General features: G+C 49.7%; 8 protein-coding genes across 8 annotated transcripts; 5 read left to right on the top strand and 3 right to left on the bottom strand.

Annotated features, from left to right (window-relative positions):
* Nucleotides 1-1,352: 1,352 nt before the first annotated feature.
* GGS25DRAFT_531759 (P-loop containing nucleoside triphosphate hydrolase protein) lies at nucleotides 1,353-3,007 on the top strand (the record flags this gene model as incomplete). Its single annotated transcript, XM_049265522.1, has 6 exons — nucleotides 1,353-1,592; nucleotides 1,691-1,998; nucleotides 2,054-2,081; nucleotides 2,199-2,396; nucleotides 2,488-2,622; nucleotides 2,708-3,007. The coding sequence occupies 6 exons, from the start codon at nucleotides 1,353-1,355 to the stop codon at nucleotides 3,005-3,007; spliced, it is 1,209 nt and encodes a 402-aa protein (XP_049116890.1).
* Nucleotides 3,008-4,097: 1,090 nt separating this feature from the next.
* Nucleotides 4,098-6,504, top strand: GGS25DRAFT_531757 (uncharacterized protein; the record flags this gene model as incomplete). Its single annotated transcript, XM_049265521.1, has 7 exons — nucleotides 4,098-4,443; nucleotides 4,515-4,692; nucleotides 4,778-4,926; nucleotides 4,980-5,088; nucleotides 5,148-5,287; nucleotides 5,352-5,535; nucleotides 5,597-6,504. The coding sequence occupies 7 exons, from the start codon at nucleotides 4,098-4,100 to the stop codon at nucleotides 6,243-6,245; spliced, it is 1,755 nt and encodes a 584-aa protein (XP_049116889.1). The 3' UTR covers nucleotides 6,246-6,504.
* A 586-nt stretch (nucleotides 6,505-7,090) lies between these two features.
* On the bottom strand, nucleotides 7,091-8,404 carry GGS25DRAFT_491467 (uncharacterized protein). Its single transcript, XM_049261094.1, has one exon. It carries the CDS (start codon nucleotides 8,160-8,162, stop codon nucleotides 7,098-7,100), a length of 1,065 nt encoding a protein of 354 aa, XP_049116888.1. The 5' UTR covers nucleotides 8,163-8,404; the 3' UTR covers nucleotides 7,091-7,097.
* An 821-nt stretch (nucleotides 8,405-9,225) lies between these two features.
* On the top strand, nucleotides 9,226-11,197 carry GGS25DRAFT_491465 (enoyl-CoA hydratase/isomerase family protein). The gene is made up of 4 exons (XM_049261093.1): nucleotides 9,226-10,218; nucleotides 10,375-10,513; nucleotides 10,568-10,789; nucleotides 10,866-11,197. The coding sequence occupies exons 1-3, from the start codon at nucleotides 9,520-9,522 to the stop codon at nucleotides 10,585-10,587; spliced, it is 858 nt and encodes a 285-aa protein (XP_049116887.1). The 5' UTR covers nucleotides 9,226-9,519; the 3' UTR covers nucleotides 10,588-10,789; nucleotides 10,866-11,197.
* A 1,601-nt stretch (nucleotides 11,198-12,798) lies between these two features.
* On the top strand, nucleotides 12,799-18,588 carry GGS25DRAFT_521912 (uncharacterized protein; the record flags this gene model as incomplete). Its single annotated transcript, XM_049264138.1, has 2 exons — nucleotides 12,799-16,062; nucleotides 16,114-18,588. The coding sequence occupies 2 exons, from the start codon at nucleotides 12,799-12,801 to the stop codon at nucleotides 18,586-18,588; spliced, it is 5,739 nt and encodes a 1,912-aa protein (XP_049116886.1).
* A 564-nt stretch (nucleotides 18,589-19,152) lies between these two features.
* On the bottom strand, nucleotides 19,153-19,912 carry GGS25DRAFT_521911 (uncharacterized protein; the record flags this gene model as incomplete). Its single annotated transcript, XM_049264137.1, has 4 exons — nucleotides 19,153-19,161; nucleotides 19,225-19,541; nucleotides 19,620-19,670; nucleotides 19,816-19,912. 4 exons carry the CDS (start codon nucleotides 19,910-19,912, stop codon nucleotides 19,153-19,155), a joined length of 474 nt encoding a protein of 157 aa, XP_049116885.1.
* Nucleotides 19,913-21,267: 1,355 nt separating this feature from the next.
* On the top strand, nucleotides 21,268-22,193 carry GGS25DRAFT_521910 (uncharacterized protein; the record flags this gene model as incomplete). Its single annotated transcript, XM_049264136.1, has 2 exons — nucleotides 21,268-21,391; nucleotides 21,484-22,193. The coding sequence occupies 2 exons, from the start codon at nucleotides 21,268-21,270 to the stop codon at nucleotides 22,191-22,193; spliced, it is 834 nt and encodes a 277-aa protein (XP_049116884.1).
* A 923-nt stretch (nucleotides 22,194-23,116) lies between these two features.
* Nucleotides 23,117-25,720, bottom strand: GGS25DRAFT_289332 (glycoside hydrolase family 36 protein). Its single transcript, XM_049257544.1, has 3 exons — nucleotides 25,525-25,720; nucleotides 24,839-25,445; nucleotides 23,117-24,781 (listed from the first exon to the last, which is right to left on the bottom strand). The coding sequence occupies exons 1-3, from the start codon at nucleotides 25,607-25,609 to the stop codon at nucleotides 23,227-23,229; spliced, it is 2,247 nt and encodes a 748-aa protein (XP_049116883.1). The 5' UTR covers nucleotides 25,610-25,720; the 3' UTR covers nucleotides 23,117-23,226.
* Nucleotides 25,721-26,574: the final 854 nt, after the last annotated feature.

Below are 26,574 nucleotides of genomic sequence, written 5' to 3'. Positions count from 1 at the left end.
CCACACGTCTGAATACTATTCTCTCAATTAATTATTTGATACCAACAACATAACCTAGATTTACGCAATTTATATGTCCCGAAGTGTATGGGATATGAAATAATTGATGTACATACCTAACTATGGTCTGGTTAAGTAGGTAACTAACCTAACGTAAGATTAGTCAGCCAACCCCTATCTACTGACTTCACATGTAAGTCACCTTACCTACTCTAGAAACCATCGAAGAAAGGAAATTCGAATATCTACAGTAATGCTCGCAGTAATCATGTTACAGCTGAATTTGCTATTAGAGGTTAACGCCTGAAGAAGGTATCGCCATTGAATCGACGGTTTGAGAAGAAGCAGGCTTGCCCATGTGGTTACGGAAATCAGATCGTTAATAACATTATCTATCTAGATAAAGAGGCATAATAGTCACGTCTACTTTGCAATGAGTCTGTCATTACCAAGACTTTGCAAGAGCTAGTATGCTCATAATAAGATGATCAGGGCGGTGTGGTATAGTTGCTAGATGCTGTGAATCTATCGGGGTAGGTAAGTACTTACTTAGAACACGAATTATATCGCTAGATCATAGCACAGTTCGTTTCGTTTGAGTTTCTATCTAGAGTGCTTATGCTTGGTCGGCTACTATTGCGTTAGCATCAAAATCAAGTACGTTACTTGTCATAAACTTCATGAAGTAGCGCTTATACGCGTTTTGCGCCAGCAATTGCTTGCCGCGCGACTCGAGGTATAAATTATTCGCGTTTTGGCCATGTGAATTATAGCCATTGAACTACCCAATTTCAATTTTTGAATGGGGTGTAAGTAGAGAATTTTGTGTAGATATTGTGTGGAGTAGTTGAATTTGGTGGCGAAGAAAAGACTCACCAGCCGCCGGGCCGGGCTTCATCTGCTGAGGCTGCAGTTGAATGGGATAGTGGTGGTTAAAATATCGGTTGACCACGAACAATGGGCAACTCTAAAAACCATTCATACCAATATTCATGTATGAAGTAATCCATCTTCTGGGCCAGGGAATGCATATTTTCTGGGTGGGTGCCCTACATCGAAACCTGCTCACACAACACTTTTCGACATTGAATTATTGAGCTCTCTTCTTCTCATTCTGCAACTTAGCAACTTTTCTCTACTCTAATAACCAACCTTGTGGCCTAATATTCTACTTTTCCACACGGAGGTACCTATGTACCCTACTTTCCACTACACACAACAACCTTCTGGTGTTTCTTGTGGTTAACTAAGCTTCTCTTGCCTTGACGCCAACTTTCATCTCATCTCGCACCACATCCTTCTTCCATCTGACTTCTCTACATCGCATCATCAGTATTAATCCGAGGGAAAAAATGGCGAATCATCACAGCTTCTTGCGAGAACCCAAATCCGCCGCGGCGAACGCCAACATGGCTGCCGAACACTCCCAGCAGTTTCGCGTCCCCTTCGCTAAGAACTTCTCTTTCACCATCCCCGACAAATGGATTCCCAACAATCCCTCTGTCGTCCGTTGGATCAACAACCTTCCTGGCTCCGTGGAGCGTGAGCAGCCCTTGGAGCCTGCCCGTTACTCGACTCCAAAGCACTCTTTGGTAAGAACAACCTACCCAGCATCATTTTCATCTCTTCTTCCCAGATACCTACCAGAGATAGGTTATAGGTACCTAGGAACACAGCTAACACCAACAAGGACGTCATCTTTGGTGATGAAGAATCCGAAAAGGACGAACATCGTGCCAAGCGAGCGCGACGGAGTTCAGTTCTGAGCATCCAGCCTAGCATCCAGAAGATTCGCCAGCACACCGCTAACAATGGCCTGGTGCGCCGTGTCTCTAACGTGTGCCGTCGCGTCGTATCTCGGAACAAGAATCGAGACACCTCGACTGGATTCACGATCAGTGACACGCCCTCGCCTTCCACCCCCATCTCTCTGAACCGGCCACGAATGAGATTCGTTTTCGTCGGAGAGTCGGGATGTGGAAAGTCCAGCATGTTACTGTAAGCTACACACTCCATTGCCCTGGAGAAGATATACTTACGCGTTCCCGTTTAGCCGATACTATCAAGACTTCTTCAGCCTGGTAAGCACTTAACCTTATCTACCTACCCAAAGGCCTACGGTAGTTTCCATCCTAGTGGGCATCTGGGCAGAGAAAAGGGATTTACATAAGCTGACACGAAGTCTGAAAAAAATATAGGCCTATGTCAAAACTCAGTATAAGTTATTCAGCAAGACGACCACGGTTGATGAGCAGGACGTCGATCTCGAGATCTGGGACACCTCCGGCGACCTGTCGCTCCACCAGCTGCAGAACCTGTCCTACCTGGTCTGGGACGCCGTGTTCCTCTGCTTCAGTGTTGACAGCCCCACACGTTGGGAGCAGGTCCAAGAAATGGTACGCCAGGACCCATGGGTTTCATGAATTGGCGCAATATTTGAATGAATGAAGGAATGAATGCTAACATGTAGGCGCGATGAAAATGTAGTGGGTTGACGAGATCCACAAATTCTGCCGCGGCGCTCCCGTCATCCTCCTGGGCCTGAAGAAGGACACGCGCCGTGGTATCGGCATGACAAGACCCCTATCCCTACATTTGCAATCTCGTCTCTGTACCTCGGAGGTAAGCACCTATTAATCCCTTCGCTTACTTACCTACCCCCTATCTCTACTCAAGACCATACACCATACTGACAACGAGACACCAGAACTCAAACAACTCAACAGTCTCGCGCGGAATGCAGTACATCGAGTGCTCAGCCAAGACCGGCGAGAACGTCGACCTCGCGTTCGAAGAAGCCGTGCGAATGGTTCTCGCCGAGCGCGCCGAGGAAGAACAGCTCGCGCGCATCCGGGAGCTGAGCCTGTCCGACCATAGCAGCAGCAGCTTCAATTACCGCTGCGACAACAGCTACAGCCCACCGGATAGCAGTGACGATGACTATGATGAGGAGGAGGAGGAGCGCGAGTTGAATCGCCGTGCGTCGTCGTTGTTTTGCTTCAAGTAGGCGAAGTTATGGCTGTAATGGGAAAGGGTGTGTGTGTGATTCCTGGCCGTGAGAAAAGGCTTGGGATTATCATTTTACATGAGTTTCGGTGTTCAGGTTTTGTTGGGCAGCTTGTTTTGGCTGAACCCTTGTGAATAGGAAAAAGGGGGGTACGGCGTTTGGGTTTACAAATACTTCCCGACGAAAAGGGATTGACAGATTGGCATTTCTGGGCGGCTATGAGCAGGTACCTATGCTACTAAGGTACATATACTACATTCTTCTTGTGTGCTGAAGGTTTGCGCGAAGTAATTGTGTTTGGTGAAGGTTAATTCGGTCTTTGTATATGAGAAGAGGTATCGAGAAGACGTTGACTATCATGTAACTTACACCCCCTTTCTAAAATAATGTCTCCATAACGTCTTTCGCTACTGTAAAGACTCCATTGTCATCTTTGGGTAGGTAAATGGCGTCCAACACGCTCCCAGAAAGATGGCAGCATATGTCTGAATTGAACCACGATAACTACTAGTATTTGAGAACTTGAAAACCCTCCTCGGAGATGCCGAGGTTTGTCGATCTCCGCATAGTACCCATTTTGTTGATATATGGGTCCGAGGTCGTGAGAGTCTGCTGCCAGATAGACATTCCGCTGCATTGGTATCTACGCCGTATACTCAAACCAACTATACGTCCTCTCATGGAAATAGGGGTATGAGTCATATCACCGGTGCGTCAGATTTAAGCGGCACTAAAAGTAGTTCAATTGGGAGAGCATGCCAACAGAACCCCCCCCCCCCCCCCAAACAAGGATCGATATGTCGGAATGGCATGATAAGCTACGGCCAACTGCACGGGTCTTACATACATAGATCTGGCGTAGTGTAAATTGAGATCACTTCGAATCCTTCGACGACAGGGGACGTTATTTGTCAGGCATATATATTACGTCCGGCACCTATCACTCTCTGACCGCCACCTAACTTTTTGAAAACCTTGAAGCCAAAGGTTCTTTATATCTCACTCACACAGGCCCTGTCGTGATAGTCTCAATCGCCTAAAACACCCTTCCTCAACACATACTCCTTTCTCTCTCTCAAAAAAGGTAATGATGTCGGGTCCCGTACCCACCGTCCACAGCTCCGCAGAGACCTCCTCCGCGGGGCCTACACTATTGCATTCAAGGTTGGTAATGGTTCCTCAAATTGGTGACGCGAGCCCTGTTGCTAATCACGACTTGCTTTCTTCCTCAGAAGCAGACAAGCATTCCCAAGCTCCTCCTCCTCGACGTGAGGAAATCGACCAGCCACTTCTGGAAGCCGATGGTCGTGCGGCCACTGAAGACGAAGTGCGCGATCTCCTCCACGTCGTCGACCGTGTTCCCGCGAGACTCTGGGTCGCTTGTCTAGCGGGTATCCTGGAGCGCTTTGTCTGGTATGGAGCGACATCTCCTTTGCGTGAGTACATTCTTACCCCAATCCACGGCAGTGGGTGATGAGTCTGTCCAGATCGCTAACCGCCTCTGCAGAAAACTATGTGCAAAACCCGCCCGGGGGCCAGGTCCCTGGGGCATTGGGTCTACGCCAGGCCGCTGCATCGGATATTGTTAATGCGCTCATCATCGGGTCCTACATCACTCCCGTCCCGGCCGCCGTCATTGCCGATAGCTGGTTGGGCCGCTATAAAACCATGCTATATGCCGCTATGTACTGTGGAAAATCTTATTACCGCCCCCCTTTTCATTGTTTTCACACCAACCATTACTAGAAAAAGGGGCTAACATCACTACAGTATTGAGTCCATTGGGGCGACGATTCTATTCGCGACTTCTTTTCCTGCTGCTGTTGAAAATGGGACTGCTTTGGGCGGAGTTATCACGGCTTGTGTGCTACTAGCTGTGGGTTCAGGGGCGTTCAAGACTACCGTGGTTCCCTTTATCGGTGAGTGGACAACCTCGCCAGGACTGAGGGTACGCGAGCCTAACATTGCCCAGCCGATCAATATGACGGGGTAGATTTTCAGTTCCGCGTTCAGGAAACGGGAGAAAAGGTCGTCGCCAGTCGCGCCTTAACTATCACATATATTTACAATGCGTTCTACTGGTCTGTATCCTGTACCTATCTCCCGATACGCCTTCGAAAGGTTCTAACATACGGTACAGGGCTGTAAACGTGGTGGGCTTCTTCGCTGATTCCACACCACTTCTAGAAAAGTACGTGGGCTTCTGGGCCGCGTATTTGATTCCATGCTGTTTCATGTGGCTGGCCTTGATTCCGATTCTGCTTGGTCGCAACTACTTTGGTCAGTCCACCCGCTTAACAGTATAATACCACCTACAGGAATCAACTAGCTGACACACATTTAGTTCGCACATTACCAACCAGTAACATCATGTCAGAGGTGGTAGCTGCCTTGCGGTGCGGTATCGCCGGCGGCTTTCGCATGGATGCCGCAAAGCCCGACGCGCAACTACAGCAAGGTCGACAGGTCTCCTGGAACGACTCGTTTATCGAGGACATTAAACGAAGCCTTCTAACCTGTCGAGTATTGTCCGTATAAACATCTCCCCAAATGTTATTCCATTCCACCATCTGACATGAGATCTCACAGGCTCCTCTTCCCCATCCACTGGCTCTGCTACAACCAGACCTTCAACAACCTGATCTCCCAGGCGGGCCAGATGGTCACCTACGGCATCCCGAACGACATGATGAAGATCGCCGGCGCCATCTGCGGCATCCTCGTCGCCCCCATCATCCAAAAGGGGCTGTACCCCTTCCTCACCAAGAACCAGATCTCGTTCAGCCCGATCGCACGCATGACAGCTGGCTTCGCCATCCTAACCCTGTCCATGGCCTACACGGCTCTAGTGCAGAAGCTCATCTACCAAGCCGGGCCATGCTACGACACGCCCCTCGCGTGTCCCGACGCACACGGCCGCGCGGTGCCCAACCAGGTCTCGGTCTTCCTGCAGATCCCGTCCTACGCCGGCGGCGCGCTCGCCGAGGTCTTCTGCCTGACCACCGGCACCGAGTACGCGTATAGCCATGCGCCCGGGCGCATGAAGACGCTGGTGCAGGCTGTTTGGCTCGCGATGGCGGGTGTTGGGTCGGGCTTGGCGATCGCGTTCACGCCGCTGGCGAGGGATCCGCACCTGGTTACGATGTATGCTGTTTTGTCTGGATTGTTGGGGGTTGCGTCGGTCTTGCTGTGGGTGGTCTTTCGGCGTGTGGACGAGGTTGAGGAGGAGAGTGAGTAATGAAATCGTTTACATGATCGGTTGGTTGGGGGATACTTAGTCGAACGCGAAGGGTGTGTGGGATGGCTGAGAGGTTAGGGGTAGGAGGGTAGAGGGAAGGGTTGGAAGGTAGATGTCTTACATAAGTTGGATTTACATGCGTGTAGGCTGAAACATGGCGACATTACTAGGTACACGAGATCGCGAATAAACACTTTTTTGGAGTATAGCCTTACTTACCTATCTACAATACCTCGATAATATTATTCATCGATTCCATCATGTCTATTATTACTAAGTTAGGAAACTTGCATTCACGTAACCCTAACCCTGACCCGACTCCTGACCACTGGCAACCCCTCCCTCCCTATCCCTTCCCCTTCTCCTCCGCATCCACCCCCCTAAACTCAAAATACCGATTCCACTCCTTATCCTCAACCAATCCCTTTGCAAGCTCCTTCTCAAACCCAATCGTAAACTCATTGCCCTCATCCTCGCCCGCCGGGGCCCCGTTCGTCCGCGGCGGGAGCACGGTGGCGAGGCCGGCGGTGACGGCGTCGAAGGGGAAGCGGCAGGCGTGAGGCTTCGCGAAGCCGAAGTTGGCGTCGCTGGCGCGCACGTCCCGCCAGTCGGTCGTGAAGTTGCTGGTCGGCGGGAAGGAGTCGACGCGTAGGAAGAGGCCGCTCTTGTCCCGCACGGGGGCGATGGCGGAGAGGGCGGTGGAGAGGTGCTCTTGGGTTACACCGTTGGTGAGTTGGCGGATGTACCTGGAGGTGGGGTGTTAGATGATATTCAGAGAAGAAAAAAAAAGGGGGGGGGCGTGCTAGTAGGGGTTGGAAAGGAGTAAAGGGGGTAAAAGGGGGTTAGCTCAACTTACCACGCTAGTTTCGACAACGGCGCCTCCGAGACAACCTCCTCAAGGGTAAGTTCCGGCACGGAGCTCTGCGTGCTCAACGCCACGAAGACAACGTTTCCCTGTATGCGCTCCGGTACCGGTGGATCATGAAATCGCCTTCGCATGTCGACGGCCTCGCCCCAGAGGAGTTTCAGCTTCGGGTCTGATTTAAAAAATTTGGCCCTGTGCTTCGTCAAAATGCGCCAAATATACGCCATGTAAGCATCATAGCTCGAGATCCAGTAACTTTCGTCTACGGGGCTCGCCAGTTTCTTGAGCTCGGCGCTCTTGCTCTTCGGCAGATGGAATAGTAGCCACTGGCCGAGTTTGTGGTCGGGGTGCTTCAAAGGCGGCACGGGCCCGTCGATGCGCTGGTCCTCGGGGGGGTTCGGCCTGCTGATCCTCGAACGGTCAAGACAGGCCGGGTCCCAAGGTGGAAGACCCGTTGGATTATCTGGAGAGGCCCAGAGGGCGGCACAGTTCTCAGCCAGCTGATGTAGTTCGCCAGCCCATCCCATAACATCGTTACAGGTATGGTGATGGTGCATCATGAAGACTAAGCCGCCACGTATGAAGTTGGCCTTGAAAGCAGCTGCTTTAGGCTTGCTCGCAGGCTCGGCTTCAGGCTTTTCTCCATAGGTCATCGGCGCCACACACCACGTGTCTATGTTACCTAGGGCTTGGGAGACAAAGTGACGCTTTTCCAGGTCTTCGAAAGAAGGATACCTATCACCTTCTTCATCTAGCCATTGCAAATGCAATTGGACGGTGTCTTCTCTCTTCTTGTGGAGGCACATCCCGCCATCTGGAAGTTCCTCGAGCCTGCCACACAGTTGGCGGCATTGGCTTAAGGTGATTTCGAGGCCATGCTTGAGTACGGGGATGACTTTGGGTTTATCGGCATCCGAGAGTTTGAAGAAAAGAGCATAGTTGCAGTACACTTGTCCAACGCAATAGTCTAGAAGGGATAGGTTCAGGAATTCATCCGGCGGGTCTGACTCCCACCCTATAGGGTGCAATTCTAAAACTTCTTGTCTGGGCATCTGAGCAGATTTATGCAAAGGCTCGAGTAAGAACAGACTGGCGTGTGAGTCCTCAGATGAAGCAAGTAGGTCAGGAGGAAGCGCGGACTTTCAACCCAAGATATATAATACTGCAGCCTAATGGCAATGGAACTGACACCTTACCTACCCGCGATACTCTTTAGCTGCCAAGTGTATGAATATCAGAGCGAAGAATAGTCTACTTCACTTTACGTAAGGGATTATAAGCAATTTTCTTCGCTCGGGATCTGATTCAATATCACACTCCAGTGCTGGATTACATCGTTCGGTTCATTACTCAATCAGTGTAAGGTTGCTCCATATCTCGCGGTAGTTGTCTGGGCAATGCTCCTTTCCTACTATGGACATTATGGACTTGTGGTCCCCTGCTTGCTTCAAGATCTCACGCAGAGTGAACATCGTCTTTCGGCCAAATAGCCTTCGGTGGTATAGTGCTTACATATTTCCTCAAGATCGTTAACGCAACAAATGAAATAATTTTTATCCTGCAAGCTATGGAACTCAGGAGGTGGGGGTTTGATGTTAGGTGAGGAGATCATGAGTGGAACACTTATCAATGGCCGCAGATGGTAAAGATCTATGATACGGAGTGCCAATCCCGCTTACACGTTTATTTCGGTTAACAGGCTCTAGCCTCCGCAACGCCGGCAGTACACAGACTCCGTGTCCCACTGTTAGATTGGCTGGGTCCGAGGCCGAAGTCCCCACCATGTCCTTGTCCGCTCCCGTCGCCATTATAGATCTCTGATATAGGTAACCTAGATACTCTGGGTACTAGGTAGTCAGATATCGTTTAGGAGATCGGGCGATCTGATAGTTAGTATTCATCCGGGGGAGTCGTCGCCTAGGCGACCTTTAGTAGTATTTTGACGAGTTAAATCGAGAACATTATGCACCTCACCTCGGCCCGCTTGTTGAGTCTCCTATTAATGCTCGTATCACCTCACCTCATGTGGCACATACCTATGTAAGGGATGTTTCCTGCGGTGTCTCATTCCAAAAAATAAAAATAAAAAAAACGTCTCTAAAATGCTAACAGCTAAAAACTTGGAATTTTAAAAATCCCATGTGATTTGAACCCTTGAAAAGAGATCTGTGGTTACCTAGCAGCTTAGTACCAGGCACCTCCTAGTAGGTCCCAATTAGGAAGTGCCGAGGTCCACGCTCCACTCTTCTTAATCCCTTAGGCACGCGATCGCGACTCGAAGAATAAGCACAACTGAACTTATAGCAGCATGCTTGCATTCTTACATAAAGTAATTATATACTTCCAAGTTGTCAAGTAAAAGAAAGTCTACTCTTTATCCCCTTCCCCTCCGCCATTCCACTAAGAACCATGGCGTCGAGTGAGCTGTTCACGATTCCCATCCCTCCCCTCAAGGCGCATGTAGGGGGGAGCATTGTCTGCACATCGCCTGCGCCGAAGGTGTACGTCCTGACATGGAACTCAACCCCGGACAACAGACTCACGCCCGCCTTCAACACTGCGCTCATGACCGCCCTCGACGTCATCGAGTTTAGCCATCCGCCCGGCGTGGTCATAACCACTTCCGCCATTTCCAAATTCTACTCCAACGGCCTTGACCTACAACTTGCCTTGGCACTGCCCGGATTTATGGAAAACAGCCTCTACCCGCTGTTCCGGAGGTTCTTGACTTACCCCATGCCGACGGTCGCCTTGGTCAATGGCCATGCGTTCGCCGGAGGCTTCATGCTGGCCATGCATCACGACTACCGAGTCTTCACGGGCGCGAAGGGCTACCTGTGCATCAACGAGCTAGAGTTCGGAGTCCCGTTGATGCCGCCGATGAGCTCTATATTCCGAATAAAGGTATCTCCTCAAGTATACCGCGACATGGTTCTCGAGGCGCGACGGTTCGATGCCAAGACGGCATTGGAGGTTGGCTTAGTCGATGCGGTTGGCGAGATGGACGCGGCGTTGCGCTTGATCGAAGACCGAGCGCTGGTCAAGAAGGGACAATCCACGGCTTACGGATCGTTAAAGCAGGAGATGTACCGCGAAAGTGTAGCTTTCCTAGATGCGACGGGCAAAGATGCTGTCAGCCTTCTGGCTTGGCAAGGAGCGGAGAAGAAGAGGAAAGCTGAAGGACAGAAACGGTTCGATCAGTGGAAGGATTCCCAGAGCGCGAAGGCTAAATTATGAGATTGCCTAGACTGCATCAAGGGGTACCTATTCAGAAATCAAATAATTAATCCGGTCACTTCCTTAATCCCTAATACCACCATTATTTCGAGGTCCAGTACCTGCTCGGTGCTCAAAAGATGCCTGACGTCATTGATACGCGGACCTACGAGGTCCTTCGTAAATACTGGATTTCATGGCTTAGAGGATGCCACACTGCCTTCCTGCGTGGGGTACCTACATCGCAATTCCTCGAAATGAACAAGTTTCGGTCCACGCAGTCAAGTTGCAGCATGACTACCGTATTTTCAACTCATAACGACAAAGTAAAGTAATGTCGTAGAATCAAAAGGTAGATTCGAGATTATCGAAGTAGTGTATTTTCTTCATCCCTTTATCAGTCAAGATACAGACGTTCGTTGATACACACAGTACAAGCCACCAGATATAATGCGAAGATCGTCTAAATTTAGTTCATGAGTTCCACGTTGTCTTAGGGCTAGGCGCTGCAGAGGGATCAATTGATGTGTTTTACCCACATGGAAGGCCATATTAACGTCAAATGTTACGTATTTCCTAGAAAATGAAAGACGAGTACTTCGTATTATGTACATATGTAAAGTGGGGTGCTGCGGCAACGGCGATTTGGGTGGATTAGTTGATTTGTGCGGCTGTGGTGCTTTTGTTCTTACGACTATCAGATCTTTGAGAATCATGAGACGATAAAATGCGTACAGTACAGCCTGTATGTACAATACATACATACATGTGCAGTTCCCAGATATCGTGCATGCGTGGAATTGGCTGACAGGATCGTAAAAGACCTATCTATATGGGATAGTATTGATGTTATGTATGGTATTAAGGAAACATCAAGTTTTGATCGAGTTAAAGTGAAGCTACTATTGGTTGCTAGTCTTTTCTCGGCCATTGAGCTGGTATTGTCTTACCACCATCAAGATTCCACCGAGAATATCCCACAGACGATATCCCAGAAAGAATTAACGTCATCGAGTCCTCGACATGCACATGTGTACATATCAATATTGGTATCTTTTGACTTCTCAAATTAGCGTGCAACTTTGTTGATATTATGCCTGTACCTTACATATGAAGTATGTACCTACCAGACTCAATGCTTAGGCTTATTATGATACATTTAGGGGTTTCGTATGCCCAATGGGTTACCTAATTATATCTGCCTGAATGTTGTAGGTAATGACGGCGTTGAAGATGGCTGAGGTAACAAACAGCCACCTAATCTTCGAATGTAACTACCAGTGACATACACATAGTTATTGGACTAAAATATTGATTGAACAGATCAGAACTCCTGGCCTATGGAGGGGAACGGTAGCGCGGTTAATGTGCTGATTGGTCAAAAATGCTCGGGAGCTACAGGGGCAATGCCATCATCCAGCTGCAAGTTTCCAAGTTAAGAGCCGGGCTGGCAGCGCTGTTGACCCCACTAAGCTCTTAAAGGCTACGATAGACCCGCTTAAAACACTGTTAAACGCTACCTAAGCGGGCCCAGCCTTTCCTTTTTTTCTCTTAAAGAGGTGCCTTGCCTTGCTGTAATGGCCCATGGAAGGTGATGGTGATGGTAGTCCAGGACAAGGGTGCAAGGGTTATTATGCACTACTAGGTACACAGTGAGTGTATTGTAGGATCCATGGATGTAATGCAATTGCATTGTTTATGTCTCAACTTAAGTTATTGGTTGCTACAGCACAACTACCACAACTACAGCACAACATTTGAACATTAACCAACCAACGCAATACTACGCCGTAAACTCAACTTTTCTCACCACCCTCTCTTCAACTCAGGAAGCCACTCACTTCCTGATCAAATACCTTACATATATACAAATCTACTTAAGGTACAGTGCGATAATCACTCGCATATGTACAATACTTAACGCAGAAACATACAACGCATACACATAAAAACGTATTCACAAAATTCTTACTTTCAGAAGAGCACAAGGCGAAAGATATTACCGGCCAGCCGGGTCTACTGTACCCTATTATGCTGCGGCGGAGACGGAAATGCAGCTTCTGACATATGCGATTAGCTGTCACTTCATAAGCTACCTTCGAAAATCTGTATCTTCATCCCATTGACATGGGAATTTGGATGCACATTGCTTACGTTGTCTGTTCTCTCAACGTCAGCATGAAGCCTGGGACATGAACCCGATCGATTTAGGTAAGGAATTGGATTTATTCAATGTTTTAACCTGGGGCATCAAATAGAAGCAAATGCGGTGTGATAAGTGATGCGGTGGTACACTTTGCTCTGGCATGCATTTTTACCAAGAGCATTGACCCATTCACACATGACAGCCCAACTCACGGGACCCTGCATCTATACATACCAGACTTTGCTCAATTGCCTACATACCTACCTACCTACGTAGGCATACAACTGGAATGTTGCTGAGACTAATTATATCTTTTCCGACAGATCATGACTGACTCGACGTCTAACGACGAAGATGATCCATCGGGTCCTAAAACCCCCCAGGCTGCCTCCGAACAAGGCCACGCTACTGAGAAGCATGCTTCCAATGATACAACTGGCACATCCTCGACCTCTAAGACTTCGACACCTAGCAAAGATGCAACCCCCAAGACCGCGCCCGTGGCCGGGCGCCCCGCCGGTCGTCTCGCTGGGCGTCCCCGATCAGCTACAGCGAGAAAGGCCCCCTCTCTTCTCGGTGACTTCCTACTAGGACGGCCATCTCCCGCTCGAGTCGCGGCAGACAGGCAGGCGGCACGCGAAGCAGCACAGGCAAGAAAAATGGATTTGGAGATGGTAAAACAGGAAATGCGTCAAGCAGCGGTTATGCGAATCCAAGCACCGGGAGGGGTGCATGATCGAGTCAAGAAGTGGCAGAAGGCAAACGCTGCAGCTGCAGCCGATGCCGATCCACTAGCCACCCCAACAGAGCCGAGCGAGGTGAACATACAAATTGACGACGAGAGTGTGACGGAAGAAGATCGAGTGAGAATCAAGTTGCGACAAAGGAAGTCGTCACCCAAGTCCGAGGGGGGTACTAGTGGGAAAGAAAACCAAACGGAGTCGAGATCGTCAACGATTCCACCCAAGAAGCGGGTTGTTAGTGATACCAATTGGGTGAAAGATAAGAAGAAGAGCCCAACTAAGACTCAACCACCAAAGACGAAGCCAACCGAAAGCACCGGATCACCATTACCTAAAGACTTCTTGGCGCGTACAGCTGCCAACCCCTCCGTTTCCAAAAAGATCAAAGATTGGGCTAGTAAAGTTGAAGTTCCTGATGAAGCTGATAGCGAACATCGTAGTGGGCCAAGATCAACCAAATCAGCAGGTAGCAGGGATGGTATCCGTGTTAGACCCATTCCCTCTGGGAGCGAAAGCGCAAGTGGAATATCAGGGTCTGCTTATGTCACCAACAAGACAAGCAGCTCATGGAAATCTAAGGAGCCAGATAATGATGGGATTCGTGTAAGACCTATCCAAAGCGAGAAGGGTATGGCAAGTGAAAGATCAGGATCTTCCAATGCTACACCTGAACCGTTAAAACCGCGGAAGCCGAAAGCGCGCCAGGATGATGGTATTCGCGTTAGACCTATCGGTGAAAGCGATACTTCGGGTGGAAAATCAGGTCCTGCTCGACCTGTCAAAACCTCTACACCACCAAAGCCAAAGCCGCAGGGAAGCATTGGTAATAAGACCAGACCGATACCAAGACAAGCACCCCGGAATAAAAATTCGAAGATCGAGTCTTGGAGAGCCTCTATTCCCAGTGATCACACCGAGGTGTTGTCTGATCTTGACTTGTCTGACGGTGCAACCACCGTTCGTGCCTCTTCTAGGCAGTCTCACAGAAGAGCAGACACTCACGAACCTAGCTCCCGCAGAGAGCCATCACCATCAGATAGGATAGAAGTCATTGAAGAGCCTGCATCTGATGAACCTCGAACACCGACCACAGGGGCATCGAAGAAGCCATCCAAAAAGCGGAGCAATCATAGCAAAAGACCTAAGGCCAGCCATGCTGACACAAAGACTGAAATGACAGAAGAGGTGTCTGACAGCGATTCCTGGTCGAGCGGCTCGGTATCAGACATGCCATTCAGTGTGTTGCCGCAGTCTTTAGCAGATATACCTGTTGGATATTCTGCATTCAGTGAGCTCGACTTGCCTTCAGGATCAAAGGCGCGAAAACCAAGGCCAAAAACCAAGAGACAGTCTAGCTTCAAGGGCGCTACTAACGTACTGAAGAAAGCATTGTCAGAAGGCAAGAAGATTCTCACGGAGAAAGCTGATCATCCAAAACCTGCTGTCAATCAGCCACCAAATATTGAGACTTGGTTAAAAGATACAGTTGACCCCTTTGTAGATTCTTCGTCTACGGCTGAAGCTGAGCCAAAGAGGAAGTCCGAGGATGAATGGGTAGATGAGAGCAGGACAGGATACTCAGCATCTTCAAAGAATCAGTCCGCTGACAGTGCATGCTCAACGGACGTCAGCAATAGTGACGAGACAGTCAAGCTGAAGGAAGAAGAAAAATCAAATCATGACGAGCACAGCAAAGTTGAAGTCATCAGCTCATCCTCGCCCAGCTTGAAAAGAAGCCGTGCTACTAGGATCTCCTCATCCCCTTCAAAAAGCAGCAGTAAAAGGGGCCTTAAAGAAAAGCTTATGGATGCATTCCGAGGGGAATCCACCGGGCACAGCCCTCCACCAGCTGAATACCCAAGCTGTCCTGAAACAGTGGATCTCGACAAAGAGCGCGAGGATGAATATCGCGAGAGACGACGCTCGTCTGGTACGAAAAGAACCCCATCTCCCGACGATTATGATTCTTTATTATCCTCAGAATCATCAGCAAAACCAATGCCACCTCCTTACAATAAACGTAAACCACCAACTAATGGATTTCACGAACTATCAACAATTGCGTCTGAAATTGAGTCACATAACACATTTCAGTCAGATCTCTCATCAGTGGTGTCGCAGACAACAATAACAGAAAATGCCACTACCTTGACAAGGAGTACAGCCATGTCTCATAGAAGAAGTCATAGGTCTGGTGGCCTCAAGAGACGGCATACAAAGCACTCAGACTTGGTATCAGTTCTATCATTGCCAAATGATACATCAGTACCAAGCAGAGGTAATACTCTGCGTTCGGCACGTAGTGTAAGAAGATCATCTAACCATCCAAATGGTGCTACTGTGGATGGACTTTTACTGGAATTTGAGGACGACGAAGATCTATATCAACGAGAACTAAAGACCCTCGTAGATGGAGTAATTCCAGTGCTCCTAACACAATTCGTAAACAATACCAGCAGCGCACGAAGAGATCTTTTCGGTTCCCCCCCAAAGAAGTACAAGGAGGACACCCTCGACAAGGCTGTCGTTAATATGGGTATGGTCCTCGACAACCTCCGAACCCACCATCGACTTTGCCCCTCTCTTTCTGATATCCACAAACTTTCCCAATGGCTTGAGGCAGTACATCCTATTTACAACAACTATCTTGATGTGTGGCGTCTTGGCTTCCAGGGCATTATCGTCAATTTGGCTCCAAAATCCCCCGATGATGCAGACTCCCTCATAAATGCCATGCCTCGTAACGAGCAAGGTGATATCCTTAATGAGGATGGGGAGCGTATCGACGTTGCGCACCTGCTAAAACGCCCTCTTGTCCGCATCAAATGGATAACCAAATTCATCAAGGTAAGCAATCTCCGCAGCTTCTCTTCGTCATGATTATGCTAACCGAGACAGGGATATCGAATGGTTACAGGAACGAAAGAATTCGAGCCTCTTGCTACTAAATGGGAGGCATTGCAAGCAAAATCGAGACGTCGACATAAGGAAGAAAATGCAAGAGTAATCGATGAAGACGCCCGTAATACTGATACATCCCGGACCAGAGATTTGAGGACATTGGAAGCTCTAGATAACGTCAAAATTGATCGCTTCCGTCAGGTCTTTGCCAAAGATACCTTCTCCTTAGACCTCCGACATTCTAATGGGCAACGGCTTGGATGCCAAGTTGAGCTCATATTCAGGGACAATCAAGTATTTAAGTCTGATCCAGGAGATCTTCTTATCAGAGAAACGGGCAGCGGAGGACGCTCGTGGCTTTTATTTGCCCCTGTGACCGGAAACCGCTTCTCTGCACGAAAGGGAGATGATGCTTACGAGCTAGTTGTTATGATCCGGGGCTCTAGAAATGAGTGGTTTGAGCTCTTATCCTTGATGGCCGACAACCAAGAACAAACAGTTGAGTGGCTGCAGATGTTGGGAAATACTCCAATACCGCCCTCTATTGCAGGCTCAACACCTTTGGTGCCCCAACCCTTGGCCCCGTCCCCTAGGTCAGCTGCAAGAGAGATTCCCATGGGCGAAAGGAAGCCACGCCGCGAACCTCCTCCACCTCCAACATCCTCTAGATACCACGAAACTTTGGAGGGGCCAAAGACTCCTACTCAGTCACATGAGCGAACTCCCAGCCAAACTGATGCGTCAACACCATCCCCTGAGAGAACTCCTACGCGCGATTCTTATCTAAAGTCAACCCATGAGTCGCCAATTCCTACCGTAGATGATGCCGATGAAGACGATTCGCACTCCTTTGACGATTCCGATCATCTAACTTCCAAGAAATCACCCCCGAACAGTACTCCCTACCGCCAAGATGGTGCACCCCCTCCTCCTGTCCACCGAACCTTCAAGGGCAAGAAGTCTCCAACTCTTGCTCCTCCGGCAGACAAGACTACATCACGTCTCAAGCGTCGCAATTCTTCCCCTCTCAAGCATGAATGGCATCCCTCAGACGTGTCCTCTGAAGGATCCTCGTCGCCCATGTCTGGGTCGGGCGACGAAGACTCGGTTTCAGATGAATCATCTGAAGATGAATTTGAGGCGGCCGATATTCCTGACACTGTGCCTGCTATTAGTATAAGGAAACAGGCAGATATTCCCAGCGAGTCAATGATCTCGGAAAGCATGGTTAGCCTCACACCATCGGCTTCAGCATCTCAAGCTGCTCTCAGTGAACCTCAAAGCAAGCAGCCAGAATACGTCATAAAATCCGTCGCTTCGATTTCTTACTGGGACAATAAGCACGGTCGTTGGCAGGATCTATGGCCGGATCTTTGTTCCATCGTTACAACCCCAGGCCTTATTGAGGCGTATCCTTACCGAAGAACACTTGCGTCATCCGATCATTCACAAGAAGAGCGACCTCTTGTCGCTTTAGATCTTACGCCCCTAGTCATGTTACGAAACAGCACAGTTGTTGACTTAGAGATACGGTCTCCTGTCCTTAATTATTCTAGGCTCTATTCTAAGGTGGTCAAATTTGACACCTCGTTCTTCCGATTCCGAGTCCAGTCGGTCCAAGACTGTGAATCACTTTATAAGGCAGTACATCGAGCCCGCATGGACAACGCAAAATACAAGGCACTTGAGGAAGAGACACGTATCCGGTCCTTCGGGCAATACCAAAACACTGACGCTGAAGGCGATGGAAGTGGCCAACAGCGAAGCTGGTTTGGCCGAAAGAATAGTTATCGCGCCTCAGCACGCGCTCCATCACAGTCAGCTGGTAGTGCATCCCAATCCCAATCCCAATCTTCTGCCATCTCTGCGTCGTCCTTTTTAAGAAAGCTCATGGGAGGTGGCAACCAATCCTTTAACATAGCGATGTCAACTGTCGATCGACCCTCTCGCTTTGGCGGCGGAGATGCATCACTATATGCATCTTCATCTTCAGACACACCGCCACGCTCTCCTTCGGTTAGCGCTGCCAATAGTGGCAATTCTAAGATGACACTTACGACGAATAATCTTAAGATTCGTCTCCATCTATTAATATCTGCCAGCAAGTGGGAGGACCACGGAAACTGCTTCCTCGAAGTTACTAGACCAGACCGAGGGACAAGGCAGAACCTGAGAAAATACCAGGGCATGGAGAAGCGGATCATTGTCACAACAATCCCTAAGAAAGACGCAGACAAACCGGTAGTGGTCCTGGATGTTGTACTAGGCAGTCAATGCTTCAGTCAGTTGGGTAGCAGAGGTGTGCTACTCAACGTATGGGAGGAAGTGAAAGATGAGGCTGGGCAGACAGGAGTCGCGCCCCAGGGAGGTAATAGTGGAGGAAATGTGCGCAAATGGTGTTTCCAATGCTCTTCAGTAGGGCAGGCAAGGTGGATTTTCGGACTCGTTACGCAGGAGGTTGTGATTGTTTAGTTGTTAGTTGATACCCTTTCCTCTTAGGACTCAAAAACAGTCCAGGTGCCCCCTTTTTATTACAAAATTCATGTCCATACTCCACTACACTTTTCTTTTCTATCGATTCCATACACCGCATCATCGACATCACGGGGGATAGGCGAAGGCGTCGGATATTGCATCAGAGTCTCAGGGGAAAGCATAGGACGGACAGGATTAGATGAGTCGAAATGACTGGACGACCAAAGGGACGGTGAACGGTTTTGCATTTTTTTATCACGGCATTCTGCATCTTTCTCCTGCCCCCCCTTTTTTTAATTTCCCCCAGTTTTATGCCCTCTCCCACTATGCTGTATAAAAATGTTTAGGCTATTGTACACAGCACTCCAACATACGTACTAATGATTATAAACATTAATGATAAAACCATATACTCATCTTTGCGTTTTGGAATTGTGAAATGTGAAATGTTCTGGGAGCATGTCCTGCCCATCTGAAAACACAATTATACGTAGTTATCTACTCAGGTAGATATTACGAAGTTTCAGAGATAACCAGTAGGCTTTGATTTCTTCAATTTATCTAGTACCACTAACACATCATAAGTCAGCAACCCCATATCGCAAGGAAAGAAAGCAACAGGTAGATACACACCATGACACCACTCTCAGGACCCTCCTGCTCCCGCGTCAACTTATCCAAACACATCCGAATACGACGGACCAACTGGAAGGCGTACTCAGGACTTGGAGGCGCCGGCGCGGATACAGATACGTCAGGGTTGTAACGCAAGATTACGGGAGTAGTGGATTCGGAGTTGGGTTTGGGGGGGATGCTACGGATCGCGGCTTGCACGCTGGCCGCGTCGTCGGCGTCCCAGGCTGAACCCATTATTATGGCGGCTGGCGCGGTCGTGTAGTTCCCGGTGCCGAGGGCGCTGGTTGGTGAGGGGGGAGGGATGCCGCGGAGGACTTTGGGGGGGGGGGTTAGTTGGGAGGGTTGAAGGAGGCAGGGGGGGGGGGGGGGGGGGGTTGAGGGCTCAAACTCACTATATGGCACTTCTGCGGCAGTAGCCTGGGCGCCGAGACAGAAGAGGATGACTGTTGGTGTTTTAGGATGAGGGGGTTGGAAGGAACTGAGTGACTGGCTACGTGACTAACTACTTGATGGATATTTTGAGGTACTTTCTGTTATGGGTTTGGGGGGTTTTGTGTTGGTAGATTAGGTAGGTAGGCCGCTACATACCTTCATACTCAGGCTTCAGACCCTCGATCACTGGTTTTGCGACAACTTCGGCCTTGCCGCAGAGGACGATGGGGATCGGTTTTGAGGGGGATTCCATGTTTATTGTTGAGATGTGGTGATGAATACCTGGTGTAGATTGAGCGAGGTATAGATATTACTTTTGTTACAGCTCACGAGTATGAATAAATCCGAGGTTGATCGAACATTTTGGATTATCCACTAAGGTATCAATCAGCCTTTTTTATCATCCCAGAGAGGGGGGTTCTAGAGTTTCAAAACAAGCTCATGTCAAGATGAATATATATCCGATGGTGTAACGCTCGCTCCTGTCAGTTCGTCGGTCCCGAGAGAGTTTATAGTTGACCTGCCGCATTCGCTTGAACAGCATGGCCCTCTGTCAGATAGCCGACTGCTGGCCTGCGAGAGGTTGCATGTGGTTGCAGGAACGTCTTACATAACTATGTAGCTATCGTCCGATCTGGAGGTTTCAACCACGTGCAGATTATACATACCTAACCTAGGTATATATACTTAACTATTCACTGCATTCTTCGATAACGCTTAAAGGCACTTATATCCAGTGCCTCGTGTGGTGTCTCTACAGCTCGCTCTTGGCCACCAATCTTTTTATTCTCACTACTTACGCAATATCTTGAAATCGCATCCGCATCTACCTATCCGTATATCTGTCAGATATGTGTTGGTTTCCGATACTCTTTGGAAAGTCGTGAGTAGGTCACATATGAGATAGAAGAAATACGAATAAATTCTTGAGTAACATTAATTTTGTGATAGAGATAGTTATGTAAGTTAAAGCTTCATCATATGCAACTTCTATTTATGTACCTGTGTATTTTGACTGGTGACTACGTACTATGTAGGTAAATTTTAACCAATGATAAGATAAGAAATCTGACGGATCCATGATGTACTACTAGTACATATGTAGTAAATGCAGGTTGCTATTTGCGGTACCCAGTACATATGTGTCCTTCTTTAAGACAACAAATATGGTCTGTGCACATTCCGACCCGCCTTGTTTTCATTCAATTGTGAGGACGCGTTCTTTCCATTCATTCATTTGAACCAAACAGGCCAAGTACCAGGTACATGTACATTTCATACGGGACTAGGGTACGTTGTACATGCTAAGCCTGTCGCGCTTCAATGTTAGGACCATCCACCCCATTTTCCAGTTCGCTCTTTCGTTTCTCATCCATCTCCAGCTAACTAAAGCTAACCTTGAACTTTTTTGTTCATTACCAAACTTAATTCGACCTTTCTTCTCTTTCTTTCAACCACCTCAACTTAAATAAATCATCTACTCAGTTGCCATTGACAATAACTTTTTTGCCCCCTCCTTCATATTTTCCCACACATACATACATAGTATTGTATCATCAATCCCATCACAACTTCTTCCAACCCTCGTCGCGTCGCGCATCCATCACGATGTCCGACTACGCCTCTTTGAAGGTCCCCGAGCTCAAGAAGCTCCTCCAGGAGAAGTCCTTGCCCGTCACAGGAAACAAGGCGGACCTTATCGCCCGACTTCAGGAACACGACAAGTCCACAGGTTAGTATTTATTCTCAGATTGTTGTGGATATCCATTACGATGGAGCTGTCGTGGTAGTCATGCTCTTGATATGCTAATACATTATTTATAGCCGCGCCTGTTCGTGAGAACGAGGACGAAATTGATTATAGCGATGATGAGGTCCCAGTCACAACAACAAAACCCGCAGAGCCAGCCCAACCCGCTCAATCGGCCCAGGCTTCTGATCCTACCCCGGCGCCTACTGAGGAGAAGGCTGCTGAGACCGTTGAACCTGTGAAGGATACATCCGACCCTACTCCAGCCACAGACAAGCCAGCTGAGGTTGCCGCTGAAGAGCCAGCTAGCACTGAAGCCCCAAAGGCCGACTTCTCTGCGCATCTACCCGCGAGCAGTGCTGATGAAGAAGCGCGCAAACGCGCCGAACGCGCCAAGCGATTCGGAATTGTCGAGAACGACGAGATCAAGAAGAAGGTCACGCGCGCTGAGCGATTTGGCGTGGATGAGGCTACTCTAGTGTCGGGACTTGATGCCGCCTTACCTGAGAAGAGACCACCCAAGCGAGGCCGAGAGGGAAGCAACGCCGATGCCGCCGATCGCGGTGCGAAGCGACAGAACAATGGTGGACGACAGAGGGGTAGGGGTCGCCGACACCAGGGCGGAGGCGGCAGACCTGGTGGTGCGCCAAGAAACGAGGGCAGGAATGAGGGAAGGAACGAGAGCAAATCGAACGGCGGAAAGGGCAGACCCAGCTTCGTAAACGACCCAACCGAGAAAGCAAAGGCTGAGGCGCGCGCAAAGCGATTCGGCGGTGGCTCGTGAGGGTCGAAATAGTGCCTGATTTTCGACTCGACCGAACCAGTTCGAATCAGATTTTGAGCAATCCTTCCAGCTCCGTTTATGGAGGGTCATGCTTCCTGTCTTCTATCATGAGTCGACGTGCCGGACGATTTAGGAATTAAGTCCGCAAAACCATCGTACGCCAGTGCCATTCACGATTGTTTCCGGTTGCCGCTGTACACTAGTTTATTCACCAGTTTCGTTACATAACACGCATCATAGGCTTGCGGCTGGTCATCAATAATTTTTTTTCACCTCGTCTCTCCGACTGCTATATGGACAGAAGAAGCTATATAGGCTGAACGGATAACCAGACCTCTTTTGTATGAATCGACTCGGGTGAACGAATATCAAATTGCTGAGTGAAACCGTCATGTCCGGTTCTTAAATGACTTCCATAAAAGAAGTGATAATTCGGGCTACCACCAAGTCAGGACAATTTCTACGACATGTGCAGCTTAGGGTACCTCAACATGCCTATTTCGACTGGAGGATATATTGTTCAGTCAACACAGGGAGAGGATATACAGTGAATACGGGACTATAACATCATGGTAATGCGGGATTCCAAACCAATGTTTCTATTATCGTAACTTAAGTAATGGGCGGTGAATCATGGATAATGGATTGATTTTAGGAGTTGGTCTACGTAGCGATTGTTTTTTGAGCCATAATCACGAAGGCTATCGGCCATCGTAATGCCTAGTTAAACTAGCCGCGGTTTATTTATTTTAGAAAAGTAATGATTGATACCTACTTAAGACGAGCATAGTACAGAGGAAGGAACTTAGAATCAAATAGAAAGGGCTGATCAGCGAATATTCGGCTGTACCTATATAGGTATGTTCAAAAACCGAGAACTAAATACCAGAAAGTTCAACAATTTACGAGTTTCAGGATCATCATTTCATCTTTCGTCTGGAGCTATTCTTTTATTATTGAGCAATACTTGGTAAGTTGTACCTGGTATATATAATATTTATGTGAACCAAACTACCTACTAGTTCTATCTCGCTTATTCTTTGTCAAGTGTCAAGACGAAGCTTTCATAATCAGAGCTGGGCCAAGCCAGGCTCAGTCCGATATTCATCAGCGTCGATCCCGACCAGCTCTGCTCCCAAGTCCCGTTGCTAACCGTGTACTTGGCATTGGTGTCCAGTCCCTGCAACTTCAGCGGGGGCGGGAGCGGCTTCAGGGCGGACCGGACCTGGAACGCGAAGAGCACGGCGGAGTCGAGCTCGGGCGAGACGAACATGGCCGCCGGCCAGTTGGACTGGTCCGGAAGAGCGAGGCGGTAGAAGTCGCCGTTGATCACGATCGGGTTGATCTTCTGCTGGGTGGCGATCAGAGACGGGATCGCGTCGCGCTCCTCCTGCTCCAGCGTGGACGGGTCGAGCTCGAAGCCGAACGATCCGCACATGGAGGCCACGGCGGCTCGGAAAGCCAGCGGCGTGGTGCGGCCGGTCTGGTGGTTGGGGACGGCGCTGACGTGGCAGCCCATGGACGAGGGCGGGTAGGGCAGCGACGTGCCGAATTGGATGTACAGACGCTCCAGGCCGTCGGTGTTGTCGCTCGTCCAGCTCTGGGGCCAGTAGTGGAGCAGGCCAGGGTCGAATCTTGCGCCCCCGGATGCGCAGCCTTCCCAGAGGATCTCGGGGTGGGTGGTCGTCAGGTTGTCGATGACACTGTAGAGTCCTAGTATGTACGCGTGGCTTGCCGCCGGGGACGACATTTCGTGGATGCCACGATTGTTGTCCCATTTGATGTATCCGATCGGGCCGGAGTCGAGGATTCGTTCTATGACGGTGATGATGTACTCCTGCACCTCCGGAAGGCCCAAGTTCAGGACAAGCTGGTTTCTTTGGAGGGTGCGGTTGTGGCTGCCCGAGTGCATACACCAGTCGGGATGCTCCCGGTAGAGGTCGGAGTCGGGGTTGACCATCTCAGGCTCAACCCACAACCCAAACTGCATGTGCTCGGAGGAGTTGCCGATCGTGATGTTGTCTACCTGCTCGATGTACGGAGTGAGGCCGTCGGGAAACTTGGCCGGGTTGGGCGTCCAGTCTCCCAGGCCCAGGCTGTCGTTGTTTCGTGGGTAATCCGTGCCGAACCAGCCATCGTCGTTCACGAACAGAGTGCAGCCGAGCCCCGCAGCGTCCTGGGCAAGCTTGACCATGGACGACTGGTTGAAGTCAAAGCCGAGACCCTCCCACGAGTTCAACAAGGGTGGCCTCGTCTCGGCAGTGTGGTTGGATCGGGACAGATGGTTTCTGTAGAGCGAGTGGAAGGATCGCGACATCCCGCCGAGCCCCTGTTCCGAGAAGACGGAGACTACCTCGGGGGAGGTGAAGGTCTCGCCCGGGGCAACGGGCCACGAGAGATGCAGCGGGTTAAGACCGAGGAGAACTCGGACCCAACCGGTTGACCAGCGCTCGACATCGGCGGAGAACGAACCCGTGTACACTAGGTTGTACCCTGTTGCTGGGCCGAGCGACTCGGTAGTGCTCGGAGACGTGAGGGCTAGGAAAGGGTTGTGGAAATGCGACGAGTATCCTGCTGATGAGCGGAAACTGCATGCCGAGCGTTAGCTAACTACTTCACGTAGCATAATCAAGATTCTAGCTCACCCTTGCTCTCCGAAGACGACCGATCGTCGATTGATACGCGCCTCGGCGGCCCAATCGCCGTGGAGGTCAATCATCTCCAGCTCCTCGTTCGGCATGTCGATGCTCCAGCTGCTCGCTCGCAGCACCGTGATGTCCTCGGTCCCGTTGTTCGTGATGCTGAAGCTGCGGACCACAGCGTTGTACTTCGGGAAGATGGAGTAGTGCAGGTCCGCGGAGACGTCCGAGTAGTTGTCGTACATGTGGACGATCAGCGTCGACACGTCCACCTCGCTGCCGTACGTGGCGGGCAGGCCGGGCAGAGCCGGCTTGCCGGAGCTCACGTCGTGGCCTACGTAGGAGAAGGCCGACACGGTGTTCCCGTCGGCGTGCTGGATGTGGATCGCGGGCACGCGGAAGTCTCCGCGGCCGAGGTCGGGAAACTCGCGGCGGCTGTAGGTGTAGGGGCCGCCCCAGCCGGAGGTCACGCCGTCGAAGTCGGGGACGGTCTCGGCGGCGTAGCTGCCCCAGTGGTCGTGGATCAGGTCCAGCGTTAAGGGGTCAACGTGGAATTGGTAGGAGATGTTGGACGAGGACAGAGTGAACGATGGACCATCGCCGACGGAAATCCCTAACAGAGAGTCAGTTTGTCTCCTAGGTAGTAGGTATAGTGTTGGAAGCAAGATAAAATAAAATAAAATAGTACTCACAATCCACGGTATCTTGGCATGATCCTAACGAAGGGAATTGACACCCCAGCAGGCTCACGGCAGTGAGTGACTTTGGGACCTTCATGTTGTTGTTGCTTGGCTTCGTTGGTCGATAGAAACATGAGGGAACCGACCCCCCAAACCCGAAAGCATGGCGGAATTCATCGAGCTTTTGAATCCTTCGGGCCTACTACTAGAAAGAAAAAAAAAGCCAAGTCTTAAGACCAGACGATCACATCACTGCGTAGCTACCTGGATGTAAGAAGTAGTTCGGTGATTACGCCACGTGCATTTCAAGAGAAAGAGAGATGGAGAGCTCCGAAAGTTCTTTTGCTCACGCCAAGGCCCCTTTTCAGCTCGGATGTGGTCTAGTGCCTAGGTACCATCGTGAAGAAAGCCGCAAGCCTCATGGCGAGAACAAGGAGCGCCCCGTAGAGCTAATGCAGTATCTACCAGTATCCCGGCCTAGAAAAAAATCTTTCTTGAAGCTCATCCCATCCCATCCTCCTCTGCTAGGTGAGCCAGAGAAAAAAAAATACAAAAAAACCGGGAAATGTCACTCCGGAGGAATGCTTGGGCTGACTGGGCTTGGAGTAGTTGCAGCTAGGCAACAAGATAGCTCTTAGCTACTCCGCATCTTACCTCGCCCATTAGCCCATTAGCGGAATCTACAGTGCGGGGAATTTCGGCGGGGATCTCGGCGAGCTATTTAAGCGTTGGGTCTTGAGCTCGGCTTGATGGGCTCGTCACCGGTGGTGTGTGTGGTGTGTGTGGTGTGTTTACTGTGATGTTCATCGGGTGTTGTTCCCCCAGTTTCTAGGCCAATGGGTGGCCACAGGGATTTCGCCTGTGGGAGAGATGAGATCGAATATTATACCGAACTTGGATCAAGGATCAAAAAGGATTCTTTTGAAGAAAATGACAGGTAATTATTAGATTATGTAGAAACATGTACATGTAGGCATTTATTTATTTATTACACCCTGATGTCCTTCTTGCCCACGAGACACCTACCTAACCTAGGTACCTACCTCCTACCATCCACTACCC

Source organism: Hypoxylon fragiforme (assembly GCF_022984875.1).
Source record: "Hypoxylon fragiforme strain CBS 206.31 chromosome Unknown GGS25scaffold_5, whole genome shotgun sequence".
NCBI classification, from domain to species: Eukaryota; Fungi; Ascomycota; class Sordariomycetes; order Xylariales; family Hypoxylaceae; genus Hypoxylon; species Hypoxylon fragiforme.
Note: the sequence above shows the minus strand (reverse complement) of the source record. Positions and strands in the feature narration are given on the sequence as shown.